This window comes from Penicillium riverlandense (genome assembly GCF_028828495.1).
Source record: "Penicillium riverlandense strain IBT 135883 chromosome Unknown utg000001l_segment0_segment0, whole genome shotgun sequence".
Lineage (NCBI taxonomy): Eukaryota > Fungi > Ascomycota > Eurotiomycetes > Eurotiales > Aspergillaceae > Penicillium > Penicillium riverlandense.
This window is the reverse complement of record NW_026643194.1, coordinates 2,726,815-2,744,413: the sequence shown is the minus strand read 5'-3', so window position 1 is coordinate 2,744,413 and position 17,599 is coordinate 2,726,815. Positions and strand designations below refer to the sequence as shown.

At 52.7% G+C, this 17,599-nt stretch overlaps 8 protein-coding genes across 8 annotated transcripts; 3 read left to right on the top strand and 5 right to left on the bottom strand.

The window, feature by feature from the left end:
* Positions 1-268: 268 nt before the first annotated feature.
* On the bottom strand, positions 269-1,043 carry N7474_001119 (actin-binding ADF family protein; the record flags this gene model as incomplete). The annotated part of the gene is made up of 5 exons (XM_057192534.1): positions 269-409; positions 468-516; positions 578-826; positions 967-977; positions 1,038-1,043. The coding sequence occupies 5 exons, from the start codon at positions 1,041-1,043 to the stop codon at positions 269-271; spliced, it is 456 nt and encodes a 151-aa protein (XP_057057487.1).
* Positions 1,044-4,289: 3,246 nt separating this feature from the next.
* On the bottom strand, positions 4,290-5,202 carry N7474_001118 (glutathione S-transferase family protein; the record flags this gene model as incomplete). The annotated part of the gene is made up of 3 exons (XM_057192533.1): positions 4,290-4,508; positions 4,623-4,967; positions 5,050-5,202. The coding sequence occupies 3 exons, from the start codon at positions 5,200-5,202 to the stop codon at positions 4,290-4,292; spliced, it is 717 nt and encodes a 238-aa protein (XP_057057486.1).
* A 712-nt stretch (positions 5,203-5,914) lies between these two features.
* Positions 5,915-7,619, bottom strand: N7474_001117 (SH3 domain protein; the record flags this gene model as incomplete). The annotated part of the gene is made up of 4 exons (XM_057192532.1): positions 5,915-6,371; positions 6,431-7,339; positions 7,395-7,478; positions 7,528-7,619. The coding sequence occupies 4 exons, from the start codon at positions 7,617-7,619 to the stop codon at positions 5,915-5,917; spliced, it is 1,542 nt and encodes a 513-aa protein (XP_057057485.1).
* Positions 7,620-8,653: 1,034 nt separating this feature from the next.
* On the top strand, positions 8,654-9,168 carry N7474_001116 (putative stress response RCI peptide; the record flags this gene model as incomplete). Its single annotated transcript, XM_057192531.1, has 2 exons — positions 8,654-8,714; positions 8,774-9,168. The coding sequence occupies 2 exons, from the start codon at positions 8,654-8,656 to the stop codon at positions 9,166-9,168; spliced, it is 456 nt and encodes a 151-aa protein (XP_057057484.1).
* Positions 9,169-9,692: 524 nt separating this feature from the next.
* she9 (putative mitochondrion biogenesis protein (She9)) lies at positions 9,693-11,142 on the top strand (the record flags this gene model as incomplete). Its single annotated transcript, XM_057192530.1, has 2 exons — positions 9,693-10,275; positions 10,334-11,142. The coding sequence occupies 2 exons, from the start codon at positions 9,693-9,695 to the stop codon at positions 11,140-11,142; spliced, it is 1,392 nt and encodes a 463-aa protein (XP_057057483.1).
* Positions 11,143-12,079: 937 nt separating this feature from the next.
* On the bottom strand, positions 12,080-13,049 carry rip1 (ubiquinol--cytochrome-c reductase catalytic subunit RIP1; the record flags this gene model as incomplete). The annotated part of the gene is made up of 4 exons (XM_057192529.1): positions 12,080-12,261; positions 12,327-12,477; positions 12,542-12,696; positions 12,764-13,049. 4 exons carry the CDS (start codon positions 13,047-13,049, stop codon positions 12,080-12,082), a joined length of 774 nt encoding a protein of 257 aa, XP_057057482.1.
* A 378-nt stretch (positions 13,050-13,427) lies between these two features.
* On the bottom strand, positions 13,428-14,216 carry N7474_001113 (uncharacterized protein; the record flags this gene model as incomplete). Its single annotated transcript, XM_057192528.1, has 2 exons — positions 13,428-13,813; positions 14,159-14,216. 2 exons carry the CDS (start codon positions 14,214-14,216, stop codon positions 13,428-13,430), a joined length of 444 nt encoding a protein of 147 aa, XP_057057481.1.
* Positions 14,217-14,589: 373 nt separating this feature from the next.
* Positions 14,590-17,492, top strand: N7474_001112 (chloride channel protein; the record flags this gene model as incomplete). Its single annotated transcript, XM_057192527.1, has 7 exons — positions 14,590-15,073; positions 15,125-15,192; positions 15,247-15,606; positions 15,657-15,734; positions 15,785-16,110; positions 16,167-16,521; positions 16,572-17,492. The coding sequence occupies 7 exons, from the start codon at positions 14,590-14,592 to the stop codon at positions 17,490-17,492; spliced, it is 2,592 nt and encodes an 863-aa protein (XP_057057480.1).
* Between the last annotated feature and the right edge of the window lie 107 nt (positions 17,493-17,599).

Genomic DNA, 17,599 nt, shown 5'->3' with positions numbered 1-17,599 from the left:
TTCTCACACATCATTTACAGGTACACTAATTCAATGCAGTAGACAGCAGGGTAGCTCCATGTCCAGGGATTTATTCCTCTATATCCTCAAGCAAACCCCATCCTCCAAGCCGTAGCGGTTTTGCATTGCAATTGAGAAGAAGGGCAAAAAAGCGGCATGCACAGAGAGAATAAATGGATTGAATCGTTCCGCCCTTACGAAGAGGATAAGAAAAAACACATCATCCTCCAATCGGTTGCGCAGCCCGGTCCCAGCCGGCGCCGTTCATCTATTTACCAGCCTTGCCACCGCTGGCCTCGGCCAGGACGGTCTTCCACTCGATATCGGACTTGTCATCGGCGTGAATGGAGGTGTGGATGTTGAGAGCGTTCTTCAGGTTCTCACGGGTGCTGGCGTAGATCATGGACCACTGAAGACGGTGTTAGAATAGGGTCGGGACATCCGAAGAAGCAGAAGCAAAAACGTACCAGAGTAGGGGTCTCGTTGGGGACCCAGGAGATGAAGATGATCTTGCTTCTATAGAGAACAGTTAGCATTCCGCTCCACAAGAGGAATAAAGAAGGAGGGGGAGACGCACCGCTTGCCCTCGCTGCCACCAAGCTCATACTCGACATCGTAGACGGCGTAGCGCGGGGCGGGGCTGCCCTTGCTGTCACGGGCAGACTCGAGCTTGCTGCGGAAGACCTCGTAGTCCTGATCTTCGGAGACCTCGTCGATGACGACCTCCTTCTTGTTGTCGGCGATCTTGAAGATGATGAACTTCTTCTTGCCGTGGCTCATGCGGAAGGAATTGAATTCCGTGATGCATTCATCTGTGATAGTAACACTGTGTATGATATGAGAATCGGTCGCCAACCATTGACAGACTGGGATGAGGGCGGTGGTGGGAATGTTCAGGGGGTAGTGATGGAGGGGTGGCGGGCGGTGGAAGGGGGGACGGGCGCGAGACAGGCTGAGGGATCTTACCCGGATGCGAGCTATAGAGAGTACAATCAGTATCAGAGCGGTGTATGTAGTGGATCTGAGTGTATACTCACCGACATGATGTCTGCGTGGATGGAGGGAAGTGAGACTGCGAGTGAAAGGAGCCTGGTTAGCTGGGTGGACACGCGATGTCAGTGGCTGAGTCGAGTCGGTGGGATAGAAGGGGAACAAGCGACCGAGTAGTTGCAGTAGCTTGGACCAGATGGGAATGGAGAGAACAATGACGGACAAGCCAGACTTACAAGCAGAGAAAGAACGAACAACAAAAAATGGATGATGAGATGGAGAAAGAGTTGAGGGGTTGTTGTGGTTGTGGTGGTGGGGGGATTGATTATTGGGCCACACGTGATTGCCGGGCTGGACTCCGTTACAGTGATTCTCGAAATCGGCTTGACCAATGCACATATGATAACTAGTTTCTGGACCACCGCTAAGCCTAGTGCGGATCAGTCATTAGGCAGGCCGCGTCAGACTGAAGGCCAAGGTAACATGCGCTCTGCATGTTATAGGACTTAACTACGTAAAATTACACAAGGCATAGAGTGGTGTTCATAGGTCTGAATCCTGTTACCTGCTTGGGCGATAGGTAGAGAGTTTCAGACTTTGGGAACACCACCATACCAAAAGCCTGTGGAATTCCATGGAACCGATAGTACGTCTCTGTAAATCAGGCAGAGAGGGCCGCCTGGAGCCTAGTTCCCAGACGATCTACTAGCTCTACTTTCCCACACGGAGGACCACATCCTCTATCTATGGGCTCCTTGACCAAGGTGATGTGCTATACGTGTTGAGGACTAGCAGTTAGGGATGTGTATGGTGGATGATATCCATTTCTCTCGATGAAAAATCCTATCTATAGGGCATTAATCAGGAATCCTTCCTCCGAGTCGAACCTAAGAAACACCATCCTCCTTCCTGCACATAGATCTCCGAGGGCTGGTTGTCAAGCGTTGATTAATCAATCCAGTGTCCACGACCCACAATTGGAATTACCGATCGTACGGTTGGTGCCACCGTTTCCCAGAGAGGCGTACTCATTACTGTTGTTTGAAGGATCACAGGTGGGGTTGCTTGGGACATTCAGATGGCACAGGCCCGGGGTAAAGGAATAACCAGAGCAGGTCCCAGAGTATGTTAAACAATCCACGCAGCAGTCATATGCATCTGTCGCAGGTGGGAGACTGACCGTCCCAAAAACCTCCCAAAAGTCGATTGTTGTACCATTAATTTCACTGATTTGGTTGTCTGGGCCGCAAGCTGCATAGTAGGTTGCTATAGGAACTTCCATAGTAACAGTATTAGTTATAGTCTAGTAGATTGGGTTAGTAATTGCATATTGTTAAGAGCTTTGGCATATGAACTTACCTGCGTGCTTGTCGTGGTGGTTGTCACTATGGTCGATACTATTGCGCTTGTGCTAAATGTGAGTGTTGTTGAGGCAGCAACTGGAGTACTAGTAACCGCTATTATGTATATATCAGCGTATATCTAGGAACGAACTATGACTATGAAAGTCTCTTCTCTGAAAATTTACTTGACGTAGATTCAGTCGTAATAGTGGTAGTTTTGGCAGGTGGTGTACTAGTCACAGCCAATGTCGTCGCTGCTGTCTTCGTTATTGTACTTGTAGTGATAGCCCTGACAATACCAGCGCATGTCACTGCTGTAGGGTAGATAGGAGGGTTGACAACAAGGCGAGCAGTTGTTTGGTCGCGGCGTATAGACAAGTGTAATGCATTTGCTCTGTGAGTAGCCGCGCCTTGCTCTACGGCAGCCGTCTGCCTAGGTCCATAGGTAGGTGACTGGCTGAGTGCTGAAGCGAAAGTAAATCCAACTGAAGGCGGAATAGTAGTTGTGGTGGAAGAAGTAACGTTAACCTATTTAATTATTAGTAATGCGAATCTGATAAGTTAAGCCTCAAATGTGCTGATGATGGCTAAATATGAAAGCCATATAAACTTACCGTAGTATCACTCGTAACAGTTTGTGTATTTGTAATGGTGTCATAGCTGGTTACCACTCTAGTCGACGTAAGTGTTGTTGAGAAAGTGACTGTACTCTAGTCTAAGACGCTTGTGGAATACACTATGTCTGTCACTACCGAGGTACTAGTCGACGGAGAAAGAGTTGATGTTTTGATAGGGGTCGAAGTTGTTGTGAGAGTAGCATGACTAGAAACATTTTTAGTAAAGGGTCTATAGATTGCTAGTAAACTTCAAGTCATCAGGACAGCCGCCATGTTGCCAAGCTGTCTGTGTTGATCCACTGCAAAAATAAAGGGAATATAAACCCCCTAAATAGAATTTGCGCTGCTTTCCAAAACGTTATAATGTCAAACACATGTGACTATATTACCTAGTCGAGCCAACGGTGCTTTTTGATCTAGCGGTATAGCATTTTTGACACTTTACACTTGAGCAATCTATATTAAAATATCGTAGACAGCTGCCGATCAAATAATTTCGAACTGAGATTTCAAGTAATGAGACATCATTCCACACAATCGCATTCCCAACTCTAAATATCTTTGTCTCATCGGATCATTATTGAAAATGGCTTAACAATGAATACTTTGGTCAGAGCTAAAAATCTGTGTCCTCCGACAGATGGTTTCAATTTGACTACCCATTAAACACACCACGGCATTTCATTTTATCTCCGATTTCACCACTCTAGAGGAGATCAGTTGATTTGGCCACCTTCAGCCACATCTCAAGCCTCCATTCTACCTCAGCAGCAATAACCAAGGCGGTTAATTTGACCATCCTATAGACACGTTGCAACATACCATTCCAATCCATCCCACCGCCTCCCATGAATGATTGGAAGTTATGGCCGACAAGGGGCACGCATCCCATGTACTGTAACATACAGAGCGCATGTTATCCTTGGCCCCCGGTTTGACGCGGCCCGCCCAATGCCTGATTCACGCTTAAGGCCTTGGCGGTGGGTCCAGAAAGCTAGTTATGGTATGTGTATTGGTCAAGCCGATTTCGAGCATCACTGTAGGTAACGACAGAACTACATATATACTCTGCCTATTTCATAGTATTGAACGGGAATCTGATATGTATCTAGGTAACCATTTCTACCGCAGCTCATCGAACCAGAAAATAGGGTGCCTAACAAGTAGGAAAGAAAGTGAGGGTTGCCTAGAATCATACCACCCAGCGGAGGGGCGAGTTAACGACGACCCGTCATTATTATTCTTATTAGAATACAAGGAGCACGCTAACGGCTGCCTAGCCTAAGCAGGCACTAATAGAAACTTGATCACTTGATTATACCTAACAGCAGCAGACTACCTACACCTTTGAAGCCGCGGCAAGCTTCGCCCGCGTCCGATCCACAATTTCCTGCTCATTAAAAATGAAATTCACGCTCTCATGGGCAACCGTTGCCTCGGCCCAGCGCTTGAATCGCGGAGTCTGCTGCTCGAGCAGAGCAGGCAGCTTCGTGCTAAGGAGGCCATGCTCCGGCTTGGCGAAAGTGAGCATGCGAATGAGGAATGAGCCGCACTGGACCTGTTTCGGAGAGTCATTTAGTATATTTCATCTCCCAATTGGGCAGTATGGTATAGCAGGATATATACGATACCGTGTAGTATATACCCGCAAATAAGAAAAAGAAATACGTACCTCGGCGAGAGTCAACCTTTCACTCCCCCCAAAGAACGGGCCCTTACCCTGCCCCGCCGCCGCCAGAAGCGGTTCAATCTCCTTTTTAATAGCAGCAACCAGTTCCAGCGTCAGATCCTCGCGCTCAGCCTCCGACGAGGCCCTGACACACTTCATAAAAGTACCCTGGACCTTACTGAAGAAGGCATCGACGAAGAAGCCGATCCGGGCCCGGTAGAGCGCGTTGTCGGCGGGGCCGGACGGGGGCAGAAGATGGGATGGGTGGGCGTCTGCGATGAACTGTGCGACGACGGCGGATTCGGTGATTATGTTGCCGTTGTAGGAGAGGCTTGGGACGAGGCCGCGCTGGTTTGATTGAGAGTTAGTTAGGAATAGATGGATGGCAGGGAATGTATGAGAGTTAGGAAGGGAGCGGTGGCGTCAATACCGGGTTGATTTCCAGATACCACGGCTCGCGGGGCTTGTCGAGGTTGATGCCGACTTCTTCGTAGTCCAGGCCTGTTTCGCGCAGAGCGATGTGGGCACGGTGTGCCCAGGGGCAGGCGCGGTTGGTGTATAGGATGATCTTGGGTGCAGCCATGGTTGTGGTTGTCAGGATGTAGTTAGGATTTGGGAAGGGAAAGGAGCTGAACGTCATAAAATCCAGGGACGGGAAAATCGTCTTTTTGAACCGTCATCAACGAGGGGCCCCCGCTGGATTAGTCAAGCGTGGAAAATGGCGAAATCGAAGCCCTTGGATTGCGTTCCCCGCAAGGCCGGGTAAACTATCATGAAGCTGGTGGTGGGGCGGCGGTTGCGCAGCTCAAGATTTGGATTTGGTCTTCGAAGATGTCGGAACAGTTGATTCGAGTCTAAATTATGTACATACATTATGCGTGCAGTATATATCTGATATCCTCAGAACGAAAACCTCCAAGCAGGGCAGCAGCACTCATCGCGAATCACCGTTGTACATAAACCTCAAACCGGTCCAACGACGAAAAGACTCGTCTGGCCCCGTGTTCACCATTTCACAGTGCCAATTCCACAGGAATTGGTCAAACAACGAAAAATGCAGAGGCATAGAGATAAAGGAAAAAGAAATGGACGGTCAATCGCCGACAAAGGGGTGGGGTATATCGAATACGCGTCAAAAGAAAACAAGCACCCACGACAACGCAGGGCAAGCGGCAGTCGAGCCGATAAGGATAAGCCAGTCTCCAGCTGATCAGCTCCTCGCGAAAACAGACGAGTCAACACGCTGTCATCAGGACGTTAAAGTCTGCATGGAACAAAAGTTCATTTTTGGTCGGTCACGCTTCATCCTCCTGCGGTGTTCCATCGATGATCTTGTGCCAGTGTTGGGGCAGGCAGATGCAGACCAAGGGGAAGGCCTTGATCTCGCCCGATGGGGCAGGTGATGGACCCGTTCGCTGTTGCGAACCGTTGCTCACTCCACTATCGCGTTGTTCGCGATGATGAACATCGTAATCCTCAGCCCGCTCAGTGAGACGAACACCCGTGGCCCAGCCATCGTCCCAGATGCCAATCACCTTCAGCATTTCTCCGCGGTCGAGTTCGAACTCGTCGCCGGCTCGTGGGGCATACGCCCAGAGAACAGCAACTTGATCGCCCGGGTGAATGTCGTCTTGCGAGTAATAGTCCCGGAAATATGATAGTTGCTCAGATTGGCCGCTGGTCACGGCTTCGGGGGACGAGTATTGGTTTCCAGTGGTAGCGGTGGCGGTTCCAGACCGAGGCGAGCTGTCACTTTCTAGACCAGCCAGTACGGAATTGCTCGACAGCGAGCCGTGGCGCTTCCCCGTTACGGGGGGATCCTCTTGGACATAGCTCCCGGGCTGGCACCAAAGGCTTCCGAGTCTGACGAGTCACTGTACTTGGCAGCGCCAAACATGGCGCCCGACGTGCGCGAGTAGGCCGGTGAGGAGCTTGGGATCTCGCGCAGGGCAGACATCCGTGTCACTCGTCCGCCTGGAACCATATTGTATCCTTTGGGACTCTCTGGTTGCTGCATGTGCATAGGCGGTGACCCTCTTCGTTGGGGATTAGGTTGGTTCAGTCCACTGTCGTTTTGCGAGCGGCGGCGACGACGGTAGCAAAGCCAGAGAAAGAAGATGAGAATGCACAGGATTGCCGCGGCTGCAACAGATCCGATGACAACGCCGGCAATAGCTCCACCGGAGAGACCACTACCACCAGCTGTCGCGGCTGCTGCGGTCGAGGTGGCGCTTGATGAGGGATTGAGCGGTTGCAGAGTTGCTGTTGAACTTGGGATGGTGACGCCTTGGCAGCGAGTTCCAGCTTTGGCGTCCGCGCAGCAGGAGTCACTCGAGTTGGTCGATTTACAATAGGTGCAGAGGCCGATTATGTTGGAGGCATAGCCACAATTCTTTTGCTGATTGGTGTATCCCTCAACGCAAGAGCCGGTCAGCGATTTCAGAGGTTCCGTGCACACTGCCAGATCAGATTTGATCTCGGCCATATAGTCCTTGTCGGTGCCGGTGCAGAGTTTCGAATTGACGATAATCTCTTGTTCGCCCATGGCTTGGAGCGCGCATGTGTCTGCGCAAAGGGGTGGTGATTGATCGGGACTCAGGTGGCAGGCATCCTTGGAGCTTTGGACGAGGCCACTGCACACCACGCTGGTGGTGTATCGGGCATAGTAGTCGTTCAGGGCGCTGGAATTAAGGCCTTCACATCCCAAAAGGTCGACATACCTGGGAGTTTGTTGTCAGCTCTACAAGCTCTTCCAGAAGAGAGATTCGCACTCACTTTAAAGTAACATAGCTGCCCTCGACGTAGCTGCTCAGCGCTTGGTCAAATTGCGCGAGAGTCGATACATTTTCAAGGAATGGGCTATGATCATGTCAGCATTCGCCTATGACCGTTATCTCATATCACTCACAAGTCCCCGTAGAGACTGGAATCGGTCCATATCGAGGCACTTTCCCAGGCAGGACAGGTTGTCGACCCGGACAGAGAGATGCAGTCCGACATGTCGGGCCTGATCTCCAAGGTCGAGGAATGTTGCCGAGGAATGTGTCAATGGCAACCGATCGCCAGTCCAGTATTCAATCGTAGGTCGGATACGCGAATCAAAGGGCCGAGGGCATTTCTTCACGCTGGGGTAGACCACAGGTCACCAGAAAAAAGGCGAGCGAGTCGAGCTCGGGGCGAAGCGAAGAAAAACAAAAAACAGCAAACGAGTGACTAGAGAGCGCACAGCAATCAGCGAGCCCCGAAGGTGCTCTTGGACGAAAAAGAAGCGAACGAATGGGGGATGACCAAGCGGGAAAGGCAGCGAGAGAGAGGAGAAGAGAGAGGAGAAGAAGACGGGACGGGATGAGTGAAGTGAGGTGAGAGAGGTGGTCCGGGCTCGAGTTCGCGCTGCCTGGGCCCAACGGGCAAGAACTCCTGCTGCTGCCGGCCTGGTGAAACACGCGAAAGAGTCTATCATAATAGGGGCACAGATTAGGTGCTTGTACCCAAGCAGCTTAGCGCCGGTGGGGGAATGGGCTCGATTGGGGAAAGTGGTTCCTGGCGTTCTCGCTTGGGCCCGTTTAGCGGCCGAAAGGGCCGATCTTTATTACACTGACAAGCTAAACAAAAACGATGAAATCTCGGTCGGTGTCTGCAAGTCGAGGGGTAGCAGGAGATGTGAGGGGCGTGCAGGACGAAGCATGAACTAGCTATGCAAGAGGGGAATGGGACAGACGATGTATACACTGGGCTCCCTAGTATACGAGTATACACGGGGATCACCCACGGCTAAGTTGTAGATTTCACCCAGCGCTTGGCCTCTGCTAGGGTCCAGTTGCATGGGCCACATTGCACAATCTGAGTTTTCATCGTTGCTCCTGCAATTCAATCTACACCTCCACCGTAGGAAAGCTCGATGAAAACACAGGTCACCTGACCCTGCGTCATCTGACCCCATCCTGCTAGGCTACCACACACTCGTCCGTCGGAGACTTCAACGCTCGATCAGATCCCAACCTATAACTAGTTTCATCAAATCATCACCTGTGGCCATGTGCAGCTCCGACTGCTTCCTGGCGGTCCTCGCCATCTTCTTCCCCCCATTGCCGGTCAGTCTCTCGCCCCCCATCTGCACCGTTCCTAACCAAGCCTAACTAACCATGCACAACCAGTCTGGGTCAAACGAGGCGTCTGCACTGCCGACTCCGTCATCAATATTGCTCTCTGCCTGCTCGGCTACATCCCCGGCCTGATCCACGCATGCTACATCATCGTCAAATATCCCGAGGCTGACTATGACGCCGATGCGGCCTACGAGCCCATCCCCGGCGGCGCCAGCCAGCGACGAGACCCGGAGAACGGTGGCGTGACGTACTACTATGTCTCTCACCAGCCGCTCCAGCATCCCTCCCAGCAGAGATCGTATGGCACCGTTCCACAAGGCCAGCAGGCGGCGCCGAAGCCGTCTGCTCAGCCGGAGGGTGGTGCTGGAAGCAGCGGTGGTCAGGCACCACCAACCTACGCCGAGGCTGTGAGGGGTGACCACAAGGTGCAGAACCATGACTAAAGAAAGGCCGCACTAAATATGAATTCGGCGGCTGCTTTCTTCACTTCCGGCAGGTGTCTGCGCTTATTTACTGTACCTGGTCTTCTGATGACATTACGAGGGAACGTTCTTCTGGATTGAGGTTTAGGGTCTATTGGGCAATGGGATTGTATGCTTTTATGGGTTTTCAAGTGTTCTGTATATTCGAATCAATCAAATCAACCAGTCATTTACTGAAATGTTCGTCCAGTATGACGGGAGATATATATTTTGACGTATAGTGCTCCCATCAACCAGCAAAACGGCTAGTCAAGGAATTAATAAACCAACAGATTATAGCTAGCAAATCTGAAAGACATTAATAAATACATAGTCCCATTCAGCATAGATTTCACTTGCTCAGTATGCGATAGAACAGCCCCATCCACCTGATCTGATAAGCGCCTATCCGTCCCGAACTTCTTCCCGCGACTCCCCATTCTTGCACTACACCACCACTTTCACCTCCCTCCTACCACCGTCCCCGGGGATCTGACCCTGCAGCCATGCAGTGCATGCCATTGCTGCTGCGGCAGTCACTTCGGTCCAGTCTACACCTCACACGAACACCCTCAGGGCCAGTGCGCGCAGCACAACTCCGCCCGACCATCCCGAGCGCCTTCTCCGTCCCCCGAGCCCCAACGCGCAACTTCTCTGTCTGTCTACAATGCCAATTCCGTCGCCAGCCGGAACTATATTCCTCTCCCGACGAGAGGAAAGACAGTGTGAATGCACAGAATACTGCAGAGGAGCTGAAGGAGGCCCCCAGTGCACGCGAGGAGGGTTCCATCTCGGGAGACGTGGGCAGCTCTCGCGCAACATTGTCACAGGCCGAAATCCCGGCTGAACAACCAGAGACTGAGAAACCGCTCTACGAGGAACCGACAAGCGGAAGCAGCGTTCATGTTGAAGGAACGCAGAGCGGGGGTCTCCCGTCCAGCCTCGAGAGCCGCCGGTCTCAGGTGTCCAAGCAATTCACCACCTTGATGGATAACCTACAATCCAACATCTTCGTGGCTGGTCAGCGGCTGAACGACCTAACCGGCTATTCGGGTATCGAGGCTCTTAAGAAGGAAATCCAATTCCAAGGTACACCACACCCGCTCCGTCGCTCACACCAGACACTTATAACTAACCATCAACACAGAGAGCCGACTCCGTGACGCCCGAGCACAGGTCAAAAAGGCGAAAGAAGACTATGCCGCCGCGATCAACAGCCGCTCTGCCTCCCAGCGCGAAGTCAACGAACTCTTGCAAAGGAAACACTCATGGTCGCCCACAGACCTGGAGCGCTTCACGCTCCTGTACCGCAATGACCACGCAAATGAGGTTCTCGAGTCCACGACACAAGAAGCGTTGTCGAAGGCTGAACGCGAGGCTGAAGAGGCTGCGGCACTGCTGAGCAAGGGGATTCTCTCGCGCTACCACGAGGAACAGGTCTGGTCTGATAAAATCCGTCGCATGAGTACCTGGGGAACATGGGGGCTTATGGGGATGAATATCCTACTGTTCTTGATCTTTCAAATTGCCGTGGAGCCCTGGCGCCGCAAGCGGCTTGTCAGGGGGTTTGAGGATAAGGTGATTGAGGCGATGGAGAAGCAGAAAGCGCTGGACCAGGGCGCTCCTGTCGAGAGTGCCTCACTTTCTGCGGACTCTGCCGCTGCTTTACTCCCTTTTCAAGCCAATGAGGAACCAATCGCCAATGCAGGAGAGATTGTTCAACCTGAACCATCCACCATCACCACCAACTCAACCGCTCTCCAATCTCTTCAGTCCCAACTCTCAAACATCTCCTCTTCACCCACTTCCCTTGCATACTGGCAACAAGCACTCCACGAGCTCTTCAGTGACCGCCACGTCGCCATCTCCCAGCGTGACCTGTCGACCCTAGCCGTCCAGAGCGCGGCAGCCGGCGCCGCAGTGATGGGCCTGGTGCTTGCACTGATCCGACATTGATCGGATGTGAGTCGATCCATCAAGATGGCTGCATCGACCCCCATGATTTTTCCTTGTGTTTGGCTTCATACCCTTCCTTCCTCTTGAGGCATATATTTCTGTACAGACCGAACATAGAAACCCTGGATATAGTCGTGGACAGACTCAGATCTAATGTATGAATAGATTCTGTATGTAACTGCATGAACTCGTTTGCCTTAGGCCTTCGTTTCAGATCGAAGCACACGTTTTGGCTGACTTTGTTTGGGAATCTAACCCAATGACATGGACTGCGATAACTGGCTGGAAGTGCTGCGCGCGTTATTGGGACCGGATAGACCACTGGTCAGGCTGCTGGCGTGGCAACCGGACTCATCGCTTCGATGGGCACGTTGCCGGATTTTCGAGATGTTCAGATGATACTGAAGGAGCGTGGTGCGATTCTGAACAGTGACAATTTGCCGAAGGGCATCGACCTGTAGTCGTGTGTATCTATAGGATAGGGAACAGCCTCCACCTCTAGAGTAGGGTCCATTACGGCGGGAAATTGTAGCATAGAAGATCTAATCGTCTGGTCTGGAACTGAAGGGAAAAAGTCGAACAAAGGAAATCTCATGAAGACTAGGCAATACACGAGGAAACTATAGAACACAAGTATTTATATACTCGAGGGGGGAGGAAAGAAAGAACATGCGCGATCAATCATCCTCTGTGCTTGTGGCCAACTTCCAATGAAAGAGATCAGATATACAGCGTCGGGAACCAAGAGTGTATAAGATTCTTGTCCATTAAAACACAATCTCTTAATCTTGACAGCCGCTCCGTCTAAAACAAAGGGAAAAATTGGCACAGACACATACAGACAGTATTCTTCCTCCTCCCCTCTCCACCTTCACCTTCACCTTCTCTCATCCACGATCGCAGTGCTGTGGCAACAGCGCGAGATGTATCGAATTGCTTACCCGATAACGAGGGTCTCGTCCTCGGGGAAGTTGTACTGAGGAACCTCCAGATTCAGAGGCGCAGGGCCCCTTCGGATACGGCCGGAGATATCGTAGTGGGAGCCATGGCAGGGGCAGAACCAGCCGCCGTAGTCGCCGGCCTCGCCGATGGGGACACAACCCAGGTGGGTGCAGACACCTGATGGAACAAAACCAGTTAGTATTGATCAGGGCAGTCGATATGTAGATATCCAGTCGACCTACCAAGCATGACCAGCCACTCGGGCCGCTGCACGCGGTCCTCGTCGGACTGGGGGTCGCGCAGATCCTGCCATTGAGCCTCACGGGCCTCGGTGATCTCATCCTGGGTGCGGTGGCGGATGAAGACGGGCTTGCCGCGCCACTTGATGATAACCTGTTTTTGGACAAATACGTTAGGACGGGGCCATCAGTTACGGAAAAAAAGGCAGGACACGTACATTCTTGCCCTCCGGGATGGCGCCGAGAGCGACCTCAACCTTGGCCTGAGCCAGGACGTCGGCGGAGGCGGACATGTTGACCAGGAAGTCTGGAGAGAATGTGCGAGTTAGCGAAATGTGCCGATCGGGTGGTGCGAGTCCAGCCACAATGCCATCTGATCTCATATGACTGTGTCTTTCCACCTCTTCTGCTCGCAGGGGACTGGAAAGGACAAAACCTACCCTGCACGGTAGCCTTGGCACCGACGGCAGAGGCCAGACCGAGGGACCCGGCCATGAAGTAGGAGAAGACCTGGTTGGAGCGAGGCGACTTGTTGGAGGAGTATTTGCCGAAATTAGGGATCTTCAGGGTCGAGGTGTACTCCTGGGAGCTGCCGAAGGGGCTGTCGAAGGACGACTTGTCCGAGACGGCCCTCCGCTGGCAGGAGGCGACCGCGGCCCGAGCGGTGGGCAGCTGCTGGCGGGCGCAGGTGCGCAGCAGAGTGGTGGAGGTGGCGGAGAGCGACATGGCGGGAGGTGGGAGAGGCAATTGACCAGAGGCAACGAGCAATTGCGTGGGGGGGAGGGAGAGGTGGGTGTAGTGTAGGGGAGAAACCAGGATTGATGATGGATGCAGTCGGGAAAAGTCGCTGTAGTCAGCAGAGCTTTCAATGGCCATCACCTGATTGGCTGTGGGGCCACGCAGTATACACTATGAGATGGACTCGCTATGGCCTTGATTAACGATAATAATTGTGGCAAGAAGACGAAGAAGAGAAACAATCATGAAGAGATCTCGTTTTTATTTTCTATTTGCCATGGTCCCCGGTGCCGGGGTCGCGGTATTCCAGCCCAGGTCCATCCGAACGCCAGCGCAAAGACACCAAACTCCAATGCTTCCCTCAATTCACTCTTTCATTTCCACATCGTGATCATGGCTCATCGTCCCATAACTCCCCGGCGCAGGGATTGGTTCGACTGTCCGATCCACCACCAGCGCACTCACCGACCCGGACGCGTGCATGACCACCGGTGCCCGAGGAGTCGCTGGCGCTGGTCGAGGCTCTTCGTCTGCGGGTGCCATAACCACTGCCATTGGATCTTCAGCTGCGTTACCGTTCACCTTGTTGCCAGGCGCACCGGTGCCGTTCAACGTGCGCTGGCCCTTCTCCATGACAGCGCCACCACCGCTCGTCCCAGCCGCCTCCTTGGCTTTCTTCTCCTTAAATTGCTTGTAGGTGGTTGTCTTGGGAATCACATCGGCGAGGAACTCGAGGTTGTCAATGTGTGATACTGCGGTCGCTGCGGCATGTCAGCATTATCGTTCGGTAGTTAAAGCAAGCAACCAACGCACCGAGATCTCTGTATTGGACGGTCTTCCGTGGTTTCCGTTCTGATTTGACGACGTTATGCCCTTGCTCGGCAAGGTAATGGATGAACATTTCCTGGAACCCCGGTCAGTTGGGACACGACCGCGGATAGACAGGCGCGTACTGTGGCCATGGCGATCACAAAGGTCGCGTTGTTGGAACATTGCACAATATCCTCGTCCAGATGGACGATCTTTTTGATTCGCGAGACTGACGAGTTCGTGTTAGCTGTATGGGTGTCGCGAGTCGTGGGTGGGTGGGAACGGACTCGGGAGAGCGCACTGCCCGGTGATTTCTTCAGGATCGCCTGCGTGCTTGGGTGGCATGGTGAATGTGATCTTTTAGTGAATATTCTCGAGAAATATCGAGGAAGGTATGGATAGAGAGAGGTTGGGTCGATTGTCTGGGGTCGAGAGTGAAAGCGAAAGGGAAAGCGGAAGTTGGAATCTACGCGTTATCGAACTTCACCCTTATCGACGGGCCACTTCATTTCGTCTTCTTTGTCACGTCTCGACTGTCAACCATCCACCTCCCCCGAGGAACTTGTCTCCTCTAGATTGCGGTTGAAATCAATCCCTTCCCCCCCCCATCTAGCGGACTCCAGCGATTCATCCCACACGGCGTCTCTGGAAGACAGCTGTCCCCGTCCATCCCCATCACCTCGCCGATTATGCTAGTACAATCCACTCGATCGATGTTATGACCTCCTCGCGCCCTTCCTCGAACTTCGCCCGGTCCCACCGGTCACCGTCCGTTCTAACGGAGCGCCGCGATGTCCAAAGGCTCTCAGGTCGCTCCGTTACGTCCCTCGACCCAGATCCGGCCCCCGACGCCGAACCCCCGGCTGTCGCAGAGGAGATCAGCGAGATCAAGCGATACGAGGATTTCACAACGATAGACTGGGTGCAGGATGCAGTACACGAACAGGCGCGGCGGCGAGCTAAGCGCCGGAGCGGCCAAGGGTTCTGGGACCAGGAGGGTACCTTTGGTTGGAGGCGGAAACTATACGAGTCCTACGATGCAGGCCAGGCCTGGCTTGTGGTCACTTTGGTTGGCATGGCCATCGGAGCCAACTCGGCTTTTCTCAATATCATCACCGAATGGCTGTCTGACGTCAAGCTGGGACATTGTACAACTGCATTTTATTTGAACGAGCAGTTTTGCTGCTGGGGCGCTGAGGATGGTATGATACCCAAAACGTGCACATGAGGGATGTTTGACTAATGGTGGGTAGGATGCCCCGAGTGGAAGCATTGGACTGGCTTTGCGCCGTTCAACTACGTTATCTATTTCTTCTTTGCGGTACGACTTTCCCTTCCCCCGAGATTATGATACCGTGGACTGAGCACGGTTTAGATTTTACTCGCTTTTATTGCCGCCATTTTGGTAAAATCCTTTGCGCCATATGCCGCAGGTTCCGGTATTTCGGAGATCAAATGCATCATCGCTGGGTTTGTCATGAAGGGTTTCCTCGGCGCGTGGACTCTTCTGATCAAATCGATTGCGCTGCCATTGGCCATCGCATCGGGTCTGTCTGTTGGTAAAGAGGGACCTAGTGTACACTTCGCCGTGTGTACGGGCAATGTGATATCGAGGATGTTCGGCAAATATAAGCAAAATGCTTCGAAGACGAGAGAAATCCTGACTGCCTCGGCGGCAGCCGGCGTGGCTGTTGCTTTTGGCAGTCCTATTGGAGGTGTGCTTTTCTCATTAGAGGTAGGCCATGCAAACTGTTGATAGGTGGGATGCATGCTAAAGGTCGACAGGAAATGGCCAACTACTTCCCACTGAAAACGCTGTGGCGAAGCTACTTCTGTGCCTTGGTAGCGACCAGTGTGCTGGCGGTACGTTAGCAGTCTGAGTATGATCTACATTACCACTGACTTTGACCCAGGCTCTGAATCCTTTCCGCACTGGGCAACTGGTTATGTTCCAAGTGGAGTATGACCGCAGCTGGCACTTTTTTGAGCTAATCTTCTTTGCATTGCTTGGAGTCTTTGGAGGTCTGTATGGTGCTTTCGTGATCAAATGGAATCTCTGGGTCGCTGCGTTCCGCAAGAAGTATCTGGCACCGCACCCAATCATGGAGGCCGTGGTCCTTGCCGGCTTCACTGCCCTTATTTGCTATCCGAACATGTTCCTGAGGATCAACATGACGGAGATGATGGAGATTCTCTTCCGTGAATGTGAGGGTGGCCACGACTATAACGGATTGTGCCAGTATGACTTTTTCCATTTCCACTCATAAGACAACTGTTCTGACGTGCTTGTTACAGGCCTTCACATCGGTGGTCAATGGTCATGTCGCTGGCTGTCGCCACCATTCTTCGCATCGGCCTAGTCATCATCTCGTATGGCTGCAAGGTCCCCGCAGGTATCTTCGTTCCTTCAATGGCAATCGGCGCTTCATTTGGTCGCATGGTTGGTATCATGGTCGAGGCTCTGCATCATTCCTTCCCCAAAGCCGCTTTCTTTGCATCTTGTGAGCCAGATGTCCCCTGCATTACACCAGGGACCTATGCATTCTTGGGCGCTGGTGCAGCGCTCAGTGGGATCATGCACCTGACCATTTCTGTTACGGTCATCATGTTCGAGTTGACCGGCGCGCTAACCTACATTCTTCCGACTATGGTATGTCTAATACTTGTGGATCATAAAAAATTCATACTGACACCTGTTAGATCGTCGTTGGTGTCACCAAAGCCGTCGGAGACCGGTTTGGAAATGGAGGTATTGCAGACCGGATGATCTGGTTCAACGGGTTCCCATTCCTAGACAACAAGGAGGACCATGTCTTCAACGTGCCCGTCTCGCACGCAATGACAACGGAGCCACTCACGTTACCGGCCTCGGACTTTCCCGTGCGTGAGGCAGAGCATCTGCTAAGCGACAACAAATTCCAGGGTATCCCGATTGTGGAAGACCGCAGCAACAAGATCCTGGTCGGGTATATTGGACGCACAGAGCTCCGCTATGCCATTGACCGCGCGCGCAGCGAGGGTCTCATCTCCCCGACAACGCGATGCGTGTTCACTCAGGAGGCAGCCGAAGCGACCGTCGCGCGACGGGCGTCAGTTCCCTCGCAGGCGGCACGCAGCACGGCGACCCTCGACGCGATCCAGGAGGGCGTGGACTCGGGCTTTGTCGACTTCTCGCGGTACGTGGACCATACGCCGCTAACAGTCCACCCGCGCCTGGCCCTGGAAACGGTCATGGAGATCTTCAAGAAGATGGGACCGCGGATTATCCTCGTCGAACATCGCGGCCGCCTAACGGGACTGGTCACAGTGAAGGACTGCCTGAAGTACCAGTTCAAGGTCGAGGCGGAAGAACAGGCCCTGGTGGCTACTAGCTCTGCGGCCTTTTCATCTTCGCTAGGCGGCCACCTGAATAATGCCCCAGAGTCTATGGAAGAGCGCCTGTGGCGACTCATCCAGACCGTTGCTGGCTTTGTATCTGGTAAAATAGGCCGACGCCCTGTCCGGCTACGCGGCGGACCAAGTCCTTCGGCTCCGGATTCGGGGATTTTGGATGGAACGGAGGAGGACGGGGTTGTGGAGCTGGAGGATAGGGAGTCTGGGGTTCGGGGACAGAGACAGTAGACGTGTGGCTGTATGTATATCTGCTCGATAGAGGGTCTGGTTAAATGGCGTTCCCATCCATCTATGACGGTGTTGTCGAGGTACCTAGATCCTGTAAATTATCGTTG